Source organism: Bubalus kerabau, chromosome 15 (genome assembly GCF_029407905.1).
Source record: "Bubalus kerabau isolate K-KA32 ecotype Philippines breed swamp buffalo chromosome 15, PCC_UOA_SB_1v2, whole genome shotgun sequence".
Taxonomy (NCBI): domain Eukaryota; kingdom Metazoa; phylum Chordata; class Mammalia; order Artiodactyla; family Bovidae; genus Bubalus; species Bubalus kerabau.
Genome location: NC_073638.1, coordinates 81,952,133 through 81,964,498, shown reverse-complemented (window position 1 = coordinate 81,964,498; position 12,366 = coordinate 81,952,133). Strand labels below are relative to the sequence as shown.

The 12,366-nt window shown below is 53.0% G+C and overlaps 1 protein-coding gene across 1 annotated transcript; it reads left to right on the top strand.

Annotated features, from left to right (window-relative positions):
* The first annotated feature begins 1,023 nt into the window (after positions 1-1,023).
* On the top strand, positions 1,024-4,591 carry APLNR (apelin receptor). Its single transcript, XM_055548026.1, has one exon. The coding sequence runs from the start codon at positions 1,230-1,232 to the stop codon at positions 2,421-2,423; it is 1,194 nt and encodes a 397-aa protein (XP_055404001.1). The 5' UTR covers positions 1,024-1,229; the 3' UTR covers positions 2,424-4,591.
* The last annotated feature ends 7,775 nt before the right edge of the window (positions 4,592-12,366 follow it).

Here is a 12,366-nt window from a genome sequence, read left to right as displayed (position 1 = left end):
TCCATGCAGAGCAGGAAGAACTCAAGGACCAAAATGTATCTGTGTTCTCACTGCATAGTAATTCAAACAGCCACTCTTCCATATATGGACTCCCCTTTTCCTTCATCCATCTGCTTACTCATTCACTCAACCACCATTTAGTGACCACCTACTACATGCCAGGCACTGCTTTATGCTAGGAGCAGAGGAAAAGCAAAGGAACAAAACCAAGAGAAAATTTATCCTGTGTCTTTGGGCAAGACCTTTACCTTGTTCAGCCTCCGTTTCCCCATAGACCTGATGGCTGGATTAGACATCCTTCAGCCTAGGGTTTCTTTCTGCTGTGACCCTGCCCCCGCATCCTCTGACGCTTCCCGCGCTCTCTGAAAACTGCAGTCCGCTCACAGCTGATGGATCCTACAGATATGTCTCTGTCACTGGGTCTGTGGAGCACAAACACCCTCCTGGAGAGGCTCAAGGCTGAGGTGTTAAAGAGGATGACGGGCAGGGGAGGGTAGGGGAAATCTTGTCTGGGTGGGGGCTGGGAGGGCAGGAGGGGAGCGGGGGAAGATGGACCTGAGGGGCTAGACTGGCCTGCCAGGTGGGCCTGCCAGATGCTCGGACCATCCTGCGAAATCTCACACCCTCCTGCCCCCTACCCTCCCAGCTCCAGCTCAGGCTGGCTTTCAACCTGCATAATTTGCCCCATTTAGAGGGGCTGGGAGTGGGTGAGAACGGGGAAGGGGGGGTTGGAAGCAGAGGCCTGATGAGAGGTTCTGCAAAAACCCGGAGGAATCCAGAGAGAGAGTGAGAGAGAGAGAGACAGAGGCTGGGTCAGGCGCAGAGCAGGCTGCAAACCACAGATAACATCCTGCCCAGCACGGCAGGGGTCAATTTGGTCCACTTGCCCAGTGACAAGAAAAGAAAAAAAAAAAAAGTGGGCTGTAACTTCAGGATCCTAAGACTCACAAGTGAGGGGCTGGTCTGGAGGTGGGAGGAGGGAGGAACAGCCAAGGAGGAGACAGAGGCTCAGGAGGGCGCGAGGAAGTGTCTGAGAAGAGGCTGGGGCCGCTGGAGGGACGCCTGCAGGAGCCAGGCCTCCTCCTCCTGGGTCCTGGGAGCCGCTGCCGCCGTTGGACACCTCCAGCCCTGCCTGCTTGCCTCCCCGAGGCTGCCAGCCAGAGCTCAGGGTGCTTGGCTGAGCCCCATACCCCAGGGGGGACCCCCAGCTGACCTCTGCGTGCCCCAGCATGGAAGAAGGTGGCGAGTACGACGGATACTATGGGGCGGACAACCAGTCTGAGTGTGAGTATGAGGACTGGCAGTCCTCCGGCGCCCTCATCCCCGCCATCTACATGGTGGTCTTTGTCCTGGGCACGGCGGGCAACGGGCTGGTGCTCTGGACCATCTTCCGTAGCGGCCGTGACCGGCGGCGGGCGGCCGACGTCTTCATCGCCAGCCTGGCGGTGGCTGACCTCACCTTCGTGGTGACCCTGCCGCTCTGGGCCACCTACACCTATCGGGACTACGACTGGCCCTTCGGGGCCTTCGCCTGCAAGCTCAGCAGCTATCTCATCTTCGTCAACATGTACGCCAGCGTCTTCTGCCTCACCGGCCTCAGCCTGGACCGCTACCTGGCCATCGTGAGGCCGGTGGCCAACGCCCGGCTGCGGCCGCGGGTCGGCGGCGCCGTGGCCACGGCCGGCCTGTGGGCGCTGGCCGGCCTGCTCGCCCTGCCCGTGCTGGTCTTCCGCGCCACCAGCACCGTGCTGCAGGCGGAGAATACCACCAGGGTGCAGTGCTACATGGACTACTCGCTGGTGGCCGGCCCCGACGCTGAGTGGGCCTGGGAGGTGGGCCTGGGCGTCTCGTCCACCGCGCTGGGCTTCGCGGGGCCCTTCGCGGTCATGCTGACCTGCTACTTCTGCATCGGCCGCACGGTGGCCGGCCACTTCGGCAAGGAGCGCGCGCGGGGCCTGCGCAAGCGCCGGCGGCTGCTGGCCATCATCGCCGTGCTGGTGCTGACCTTCGCGCTCTGCTGGCTGCCCTACCACCTGGTCAAGACCCTCTACGTGCTGGGCAGCCTGATGCGCTGGCCCTGCGCCTTCGACCTCTTCCTCATGAACGTCTTCCCCTACTGCACGTGCATCAGCTACGTCAACAGCTGCCTCAACCCCTTCCTCTACGCCTTCTTCGACCCCCGCTTCCGCCAGGCCTGCGCCTCGGTGCTCTGTTGGGGCCGCCGGGGCTGCGGAGGAGCCTGGCGCGCGAGCGGCGGCGGCGGCGGCGGCCGGGGCGGCGGCGGGGACAAGTCAGCCAGCTCCTCCTCCTCGGCGTCGTCGGGGCAGAGCCAGGGCCCCGGGCCCGGCGGCGCGGGGAAGGGCGGGGAGCCGACGCCGGAGAAGTCCATCCCCTACAGCCAGGAGACCCTCCTGGTGGACTAGGGCCGGGGTCGCCCCGCCCGGGGCCCCTTGCTCTCTAAAGGGCGGGGAGCTGGCGAGGGGGCGGGGGCCCCCTTCTCTGGTGCACTTGACTCCTCTCCCTGCTCCCCGCATCGGTCTTGTCCTCCTTCCCCCCTGGGAAGTGCTTCTTCAGAGGTTTGTGGGTCTGGAGGGTAAGAGAGGGAAGCCCGCAGCCCCCGAACTCCGCTGCTCAGTCTCCGTGAGACTGACCTTGCATGTCTCTGAAATGCTCCCAGCCTCAGTGTCTCTCCGTGCGGATAAGACGGAGGAACTGAACTGATGTGCGTCCAGGCTCCATCAACGTTCATTTCCCCCCAGCCCTTTTCCTGGATCTCCAGCTCTCCTTACCGGTTCCTTTTAGTTTTTACCCCCTTTTCCTCCTTCTGTTCCCCTCCTTGCCCCCACCAAGTGCAATTTCTCCTCTGAATCCTTACCTCTTGGCTCCCACATCCTCCCCCATGGCTCATCCTCCTTCTCCCTCAGTCTCTCTCTCTTTTTACTTCCTTGTTCTGAAGGGCCCCTAAGGGTTAAGGCGTCTGAAGCTCGCAGACACTGCCCGGTTCAAGCTCTTTGTCCCTGAGGCCCCGGGGAGGGGAGGGAATGGACCTGGCTGAGATGGGCTGGGTGTCAGCAAAGTTGCAGCTCCTGGCTCTGCAGCTGTGAGCTCCAGAGCTTCACTCCAACTTGGATCGGTTCGCAGGTGTTTCAGGCCCTGCAGGTCGAGCGATGCGTGAAGGGGGGGTCCCTTCTTGCAGCCCACCAGCTAGACACGCTTTCTACACATGTCCTTAGCCCCTTTCCTTCATCCTCTCTTTTCTGCAGGAACTGGAAGGCAGTGGGGTTGGTGTAGCAACAGCCTCCTTGGTTTCATGAGATGAGCGGGGAGTTGGGAAAGGAAAAGTAGAAAGAGGGGGCGTCTGCGTTTGGTCTAAGGGCTGCTCGGGCCCCCTCCCCAAATCCTCATCTCTCCAACTTCCTCCAGACCTGCAAGCGGCCGACCTTTCCCTGTCTCTCCATCCGACATCCCCAGGACATTCTTCTTGGGCGCTGGCCTGAGTGGGTGCCAAGGATCCCTTTGATGGGGGGCGGGGGCCACCTGCTTTGTGTGTGTGCATATGTGTAGACAAGGATGGGTGAAACCTGAAGCCTGGGCGCCTGGGTCACTTGGATGAACACCCCCTGCTCTGCACATCTCTGCTCTTCACACAATATCCTTGAGGGAAGAAGGGACATAGGAGGCAATTTAGAATGAGTCCACCCCCACTGGTTTGGGGGGCTCTGACGGCTGGTCCGCATGTTAAGAGAGAAGTGTGAGCGTGCACTCAGGCTCCCTGTAGGGAATCCCTCCTCAAGGCAGCTGGAGTGCAATGCTTAAAGAAGTCCTGGACCCTGGGTCCCTCTGCTGCAGTCCCTGGTTCTAAGAGGGAGATGAGAGAGAGCTTCAGAGGTTCCCTTGACTCCTTTCCCACACCTGCCAACCTGTTTTGAATTTATAAGCATTTTCTTCATCACCCTTTGTTTTTTCAGGGTCAGTGGCCCTCTTCTTGGTGGGGGTTGGGGGCGGTGCCTGGGGTGGAAAGCACTGGGTGGGTTTTTCCTGACCTCCCCATCAGGATGGGAGCCCCGTGGCTTCTCCTGCTGGGCTGGGGGGCTAGGAACGGGCACTGGGGCAGACATGACCACCGCACCGCCGGAGGATGGAGATGCTGCTGGGGCTTTGTGCACCCAGGGCGCGGCCTGTGTATTCCGGGTTTTGTTCTTAGAGGACACGGAACGTGAAGGACAAGACAGGAGCCGCAGGGGCAGGAAGAAGCCAGCCTGATGTCAGTGCACGTGCTGACCTTGGCTGGGATGGAGCCAGCTCCAGAGGCAGAGCGCGGGCTGGACAGAAGGGTCTCGGCTCACTCCTTCCATCTCAAGCCAGGGTCTTCACAGACTCACGTTCTCAGCCCAGGGCTGTCCCCAGAGCATCCAGGCAAGGCTGGAGGAAGCTTCCAGAAGGGAGGAGGGGGCTCCTCTGAGGCCCCATCGGTGGTCTTGGACAGACGGTGGAGGAGGCAGCCGCTGCTCCGCTTGCCCCTTCTTTGGAATGTCTGTGCTATTTTTTGACCCTGTTAGTCACTGTGGTTCATGAAAAATAAATCTTTCCGTGTGTGTGTGTGTGTGTGTGTGTGTGTGTAGCTACTGTGTCTGAAGCTTTTTCTCACACGGCTGCCTTGGAATGAGGAAAGGACCCCCAGGTTGCAACTGTTATGCTGGGAGGTGGGCTGAGTAGGCTGAGGGGAGCTGTGGGAGGAAAGGGGGCAGAAAGGGGTCGAATGGGAAACTGGGGGCATGGGGTGAGGTCAGGGAAGACCAAGAAAACAGAGAGGTGGGCAGCAGCTGAGCTTCTGGGCCTGGGAAGCGTGGAGCATGTGGGTACACGTGCTGGAGTCCAGAGCACAGGCCTGGGGGACATGCCAACCCTGCTTTCCGCAGGGTGGACTGCAGTCCATCCATTCAGCTGTCCCCTGTGTTCATTTACTGTCGCTACTGACTCGCTTGTTCATCCATAGTCACATGAGCATTCATTCAGTCTGGACCAGAAGTTCAAAGGCCTGTCCTCCATGCAGAGTCAACCTGTCCAGTTCTGTAAATACCCGTTCCAGAGGGTCACCCCAGACCGACGGAGTCAGAAGCTCCTGGAATCATCCCAGGTGGTCACGGTGACGAAAAGCCCTTCAGATGGTTTCCGAGGGTGGTCAGGTTTGGGAAATTGTCCATCCGGACAGATTCTGCCACACTAGAGGACACAAAGCTAGAGAGAGCCAGGGGGAAGCGGGCTCTGGGCGGCCACTGATCTGAGAGGAAGGAGCAGAAGTGATCCCCGGGGGACGTATCTCACCCAGAGGGGGTCACCGCCTTGCACAAAGACCTCTGGTACTAATACTGTCAGCGATGACCCTTAAGCACGCACCATAGCAGCCCGAGAGGAGCGCTTCCCCTCCGCTCCCTCCTGGGGCCCTGTGGCCCTCTGCCAGCCGCCTCCCTTTGCTGATGACAGAGTGAAGACGCCCAAAGTCAAATGAGGCAGGGCCAGGGGGCTGGGGTGGACGTGAGATCCCATCCTAAGGCATCTGAGAGTCCTGGGGAGCCCTCGATGAAGGGGGCTGGGGCTGGGAGGGGAATGGAGGGAAATGCATGAGAGACAGAGAGAGGGAGACAGAGAGAGAGAGAGGGAGAGACAGAGAGAGAGGGAAGCAGAGACAGAGACAGAGAGATACAGAGAGACAGAGACAGAGAGAGACAGAGAGATACAGAGAGACAGAGACAGAGAGAGAGACAGAGAGAGAGAGAGGGAGAGACAGAGAGAGAGGGAGACACAGAGATAGAGAGATACAGAGAGACAGAGAGAGAGGGAGGCAGAGACAGATACAGAGAGACAGAGAGATACAGACAGACAGAGAGAGAGACAGGGAGAGAGAGACAGAGAGAGAAGTACAGAGAGACAGAGAGATACAGAGAGACAGAGACAGAGAGAAAGGGAGAGAGAGATACAGAGAGACAGAGAGAGACAGAGAGACAGAGAGAGACACACAGAGAGAGACAGAGACAGAGACACAGAGAGAGGGAGAGAAAGAGATACAGAGAGAGAGACAGAGAGAGAGATACAGAGAGGCAGAGACAAAGAGAGGGAGACAGAAAGGGAGAGACAGGGAGAGAGACAGAGAGAGAGAGACAAAGAGAGTACAGAGAGGCAGAGAGAGATAGAGACAGAGAGAAGGGGAGAGCGATACAGAGAGACAGAGATAGAGAGATACAGAGAGAGAGACAGAGACAGAGGGAAAGGGAGAGAGAGAGATACAGAGAGAGACAGAGAGAGATACAGAGAGAGATAGAGAGAGGGAGACAGAGCGGGGGGAGATACAGAGAGACAGAGAGAGAGACAGAGTTGAAGAGAGACAGAGGGAGAGAGATGAGACAGAGGGAGACAGAGGGAGAGACAGAGGGAGAGACAGAGAGTGAGTGGGGAAAGAGCAGAGCCGGAGGGAGGGGCAGCCGGGAGCAGAGCTGGGGGCCGGGAGGGGGCTGGAGGAGGGGTCTGTGCTCGTCTGCCCGCTTCTGAAACTCACCAGGGGAACCCACAGGGCGCTGGCGGTGTTTACTTATTATTCTGCAGATGCTGTCACAGAACCTTACCCTCTCTCGGGGAGACTGGAGATGAGCTTTCCAGAGTGACAAGGTGGTAGAGCTCGTGGTGGTTTTGTGTGTTCACACGTTTCTTCGTCCGTTCGCTCAGGCATCTGCTTACCCCACGAGCCCTTATTTATTACTGATGCCCAGGCAGCGGGCTGGGCACAGGGTCAGACGGAGAACAGGCCGTCGGGGTTCCCGGCGGTGCAGACACACCGCTAGATGAGCAGTTAGAGCGGAGTTCTGAGAGGGGGAGTGTGCAAAGTGTTCTGCGGGGCTGGCGGGGACAGTGAGTGACAGACTGGAGACAGAGTCCATGCCAGGAGCTTGCTCTCTGAAGGGCAGAGTCTGGGTGGTGAGTGGGGAGCCTTCTTTATGCAGAGGAAAACTCAGAATTAAGAGATAGGAGAGAGTGCAGCCCACGGCCCCAGCAACCAGAAAGGTGCCCACCCCCACCCCAGCTCTGGCAGGGGAGCTGGAGACAGAGAAAAACTTGCCCAAATCTCTGCGTGTGTCTGAGGAGCAGACTGGGGGCTGGGACTATGACCCAGGTCTCTAGACCACTTTGCATGGTCAGAGATTTCTCTGCTTTTGGTGACTGCTCGCTTCTCCCCTCCCTGGGCCTGAGCTGCCTTCTTCTGAGAGGTCTGCCGGGGTCTCCTACACAGGGGCTGTGAGAGCTGGGCCCTCCATCTCTGGGCTTGTTGGAGACAGAGGCTGAGAAGGGGTTGCTGGATCCCTTGGAAAGGCCAGCCCTAGAAGCTGGGTGATGGGGCGCGACACAATTTGGATGCAATGTCCCCACCATCCCAGCTGGTACCGCTGTGTCTGAGCTCCAGGGAGTTCAAAGCCTGAGGGTCCCGACCTCTTTCAGTTGCTGCTCAAATGTTTATAAAGTGACAATTAGCAATTGTAGAAAGACACAAAGGGAGTTTAAAGTCAAGTCCAAAAGGAAACAGATTTGGAGATGTTGGGCTGACTTTAGAAGTTTGCATTAATAGAATATCAAGCAATGTTTATTGAGTTATTTTTTCAGCAAACTTTTATTCAGTGTCTGCCGTGTGCCTGGGGCTGTCTTAGAAGCTGGGGATACTGAGGTGAATGAGAAACCATCCTTGTCATCACGGAGAAACTTGAAAGACCTTTCTAGTCTTACCCATTGAATAGATGGGTAAACTAAGGCCCGCGGAAGGCAAAGGGTTTACACAAAGTCATGCGGTGGGACGATGGCAAAGGAACCCAGGCTTCTCACTGCCAGGCGAAGGGCATGTGCCACGGCTCCAGGCTTAGCAAAGAGAGGTCTTTTTTGGAGATGGTGACAGCAAGTGGAGAGGGTCAGAACAGTGAAGAACGGCTACTGGGCAGGGTGGGGGCACAAAGGTACTTGAGGATCATTATCCATATTTTTGTTAACTTTTTATTTTAGAAGAGTTTTAGATTTACAGAAAAGTTGCTCAGCTAGTACAGACAGTTCCCATAGATTCCACATCCAATTTCCTGTATTATTGGCAACTTGCATTAATGCCACACACTGGTCACAATTCATGAAGCAATATTAGCACAATAATGATTAATTAGGTCCACACCTTATTCAGACTTCCTCACCTTTTACCTACTGTCCTAGGACACCATCCAGGATACCTCATTGCGTTTTACAAATTTTTAATTTGGAGGATAATTGCTTTGCAATGTGGTGTTGGTTTTTGCTGTGCGACAAAATGAATCAACTATATGAGTACACATGTCCCCTCCCTCTTGGACCCGCCCCACCCCCGCCGCACCCGTCCGGGTGATCACAGAGCCCCGAGCTGAGCCCCGTGTTGCGCGGCAGCTCCCCACCAGCTCTGCTTTGCACATGGTGGTGTACGTACCAGCGCTGCCCTCTCAGTTTACCCCATGGTCTCCTTCCCACTGTACCCACCTGTCCACTCTCTGTGTCTGTGCCTCTCTTCCAAGGAGGTTCATCGGCATTATTTTTCTAGATTGCACACATGTGCGTTAATATATGATACTTGCTTTTCTCTTCCTGACTTACATCACTCTGTATGACAGACTCTAGGTTCATTCACCTCACTACGACGGACTCAATTCCATTCCCTTTTTTATGGCCGAGTAATATTCCACTGTATCGATCCACCACAATTCTTTATCCATTCATCTGTTGATGGACACCCGGGGTTTCTTCCATGTCTTGGCTACCGTAAATAGTGCTACTCCTCGCTGTGTTCTGTCTTCATGTCTTTTGAAGCTCCTCTTGGCTGTGACGGCTTTGTGTTCGAGGACCCTGAGAGTTTTGAGGAGTACGGGTCTGGTGCTTTCTTCCATGTGCTTTTTAAAACAAATCTATTTTTATTTCCGTATACCAGGCACATGCTGGAAGATAAGGCTAGAGCACTAAAAAGCAGACAAGTGATTCCAGCTCTTTTGGAGCTTAGCAGTGAGTAAGAAAGTGTGGTGAGTGTCATTGCAGGGCAGGCACAGGATGCCACGTGGGCAAATGCCCATCCTCCGGGGTGCTCACAGAGTGATCACAGAAACGGCTCTTTCTCTGGCTCAAAGAGCATGTCCACCTCCAGCACCACCGGGTCTCCGTGTCTGCCATTCCATCCCACCTCCAAGCTCATCCAGGACTCCTTTTCTTATTCAGCTGGAAACCCGGGGACATCAGCCAAAGGCGTATTTGTGTCCAGCGGGCATCTTACCCCGTGTTGCTCTGTACTTTCTTATTTAGCTATGTGGCACGTCTCTTGCCTCCCTGAGGCTGCTTCCTTGGTGGACAGAGGATAATCAGAAGTGGCTCCCCCAAATCTGCTCGAGCCACCTTCTCAGCCAGCCCTCTGTTCCGCCACTGAATGCCTGCTGAGCACTGGAGACCTGCTTCTCGGAGAGCCCCGATCTGGCTGTGGTCTGACAGCTCTGTGTACTTATCTGTCTCCTCTGTTGGGAGGGCACCTCCCCCGTCACAGGGGTTGTGTTTACATGTCTTTGTGTTCCCAGAACTTGCAACGTGGTGAGTGCTCAAAGGGTGTTCAATGTGGTGAGTGCTCAAAGGGTGTTTGCTTAAATGATTAAACAGCTGGATAAAGAAACTGCAGGAGGAAACTGAGGAAAATGGATTTTTTTTGTTTAAAGCAAATGCATCGCTTGCCTTTCAAAGAGCCCAGAAAGATGAAGCGAAGGCCGGTGCCAGAGGAGATGCCCAGGGACTGATGAGAAGTGAGATCACTAACTAGTGACTCAGTTAAACCAACTGAGTCCTCTTCAAGCCGCTGCTTGGGAACCACAGTGCTGGAATACAGGGCTGAGTGGGCCAGGTCCCGGGGGCCACTTCTGATAACCTTGTCAGGAGAGTTGCTGAGATTAGAGCTTTGCAAGGACCCATGTCAGTGTTTGTGCTGGAAGTCGTGCCTTTGAGTCGCCTTGGCCGGTGGTGCTGTGGAAGCCTGGTTGGCTTCCGGGGGAAGTTATCGGTGAGCCAGCTGAAGCCGGCACTGAGTCAAACAGTGCTGGGAATCCGTGTGAGCACATCTACTCTCCTGATGGTGGGGGGCTGTACCAACTGAATAGAAAAAAAAAATCTCGGACTTCCCCCTTTATAAAAAGACTCGGGGAAAACTTTTCTTCCAGACCCTGAGAAAATCTGGGCCAGGCTTAAGGTCATCCAAGATGATTTGGCAATCTTTTTCTGTGTTTGGAATATGTCCATAAATTCAAAAGGTCTTCCTGTATGATGTGGATGAAATGGCCTCTGATGACAACAGAGAGAGACCCGGGCTTCACTGTTAGTGGGTTGGGTCTGTTCTCTTTGGCAGAGAAATGACTTTGGCAGCAGGGACCACGGTGACCCAGGGTTTGGGGGCTGTCATCCCAAGGTGCCAGGACTGAAGAGCATGGAGGCAACCCTTGCCTTCAGACAAAAGACACGCCACCCAACATTTAGAGAAGTATTAACACCGATCCTTCTGAAACTATTCCAAAAATTTGCAGAGGAAGGAGTACTTCTGAATTCATTCTATGAAGCCAGCATCACTCTGATACCCAAACCAGACAAAGATATCATACAAAAAGAAAATTATAAGCCAATATCATGGAGGAACATGGATGCAAAAATCCTTAACAGAATATTAGCAAACTGAATCTGACAATACAGTAAAAGGATCCTGCACACACACACACACACACACACACACACACACACACAATTTTACACTATAATCAACTAGGATTTATCCCAGGGATGCAAATATTTTTCAGTATCCGCAAATCAGTCAATGCGATACATCATTAACACACTTAAGAATAAAAAGCATATCATCATCTCAATAGATGCAGGACAAACTTTTGATAAAATTAAACATCTATTTATTATAAAATCTTCCCAGGAAATGGGCATAGAGGGAATATATGTCAATAAAATAAAGGGCATATATGTAAACCCCACTGTTAACATCATTCTCAATGGTGGCAAGCTGAAAGAATTGCCTTTAAGGTAGGGAACAAGACAAAGATGCCCACTCTGACTACTTGTATTCAATGTAGTTTTGGAAGCCCTAGCTACAGCAATAAGAGAAGAAAAAGACATAAAAGGAATGCATATTGGAAAGGAAGAAGTAAATCTGTCACTGTCTGAAGATGGCATACATAGAAAATCCTAAAGATGCCACCAGAAAGCTACTAGTTCATCAAAGAATTCAGTAAAAAGTTGCAGGATATAAAATTAATATACAGAAATCTGTTGTATTTCTATACACTAACGATGAACTATCAGAAAGAGAAACAAAGGAAGCAATCCTATTTATTACAACATCAAAAAGAATAAAGTACTTAACAGTACTCAAAAAGAATAAACCTACGGCAGGAAGCAGAAGACCTGTGCTCTGAAAACCGCAAGACGCCGATGGAAGGCACTGAAAATGGCACAGGCAGGTGGAGAGGGACACTGCGTTCTTGGGCTGGAAAAGGTAATGTTGTTAAAAAGAGCATGCTGCCCAAGGCAGCCTACAGGTTCAGTGCAATCCCTACGAAGTTACCAGTGCCATTTTTCACTGAACTAGCACAAATAATTTAAAAGTTTATGTGGAAACACAAAAGATGCCAAATAGCCAAAACAATCTTGAGAAAGAACATAGCTGGAGGAATCTTGCTCCCAGACTTCAGGCTATACTGCAGAGACACAGTAATCAAGAGTGTGGTATTGGCACAAAAACAGATGTGTAGATTGATGGAACAGGATAGAACACTCAGAAATAAACCCCCACCCTTCTGGTCAATTCATCTATGACAAGAGAGCCAAGAATACACAATGGAGAAAAGACAGTCCTTTCGATAAGTTGTGCTGGGAAAACCAATAACTACATGCAAAAAATGAAATTGGAATATTCTCTAACACCTTATATAAAAATAAACTCAAAATGGATTAAAGATCTAAATGTAAGACTGGATACTACAAAACTTCCAGAGGAAAACATAGGCAGGACGCTCTTTGACATAAATCAGAGGAATATTTTTTTGAACCTGGCTCCTAAAGCAGAGGAAACAAAAGTAAAAATAAACAAATGGAGCCTAATTAAACTTAAAAGCTTTTTCACAACAGAGGAAACCACTGACAAAACGAAAAGACAATCCACTGAATGAGAGATGTTTGAGAATGACGTGACCGATAAGGAGTTAATATCCAACATTTATAAACAGCTCATACAACTCAACGTCAAAAAAAGAAAAAAAGACAACATTATTAAAAAATAGGCAGAAG

What these genes read in the sequence shown, in the direction of transcription:
- APLNR (XM_055548026.1), top strand. Translation starts at nt 1,230, where the DNA reads ATGGAAGAAGGTGGCGAGTACGACGGATACTATGGGGCGGACAACCAG.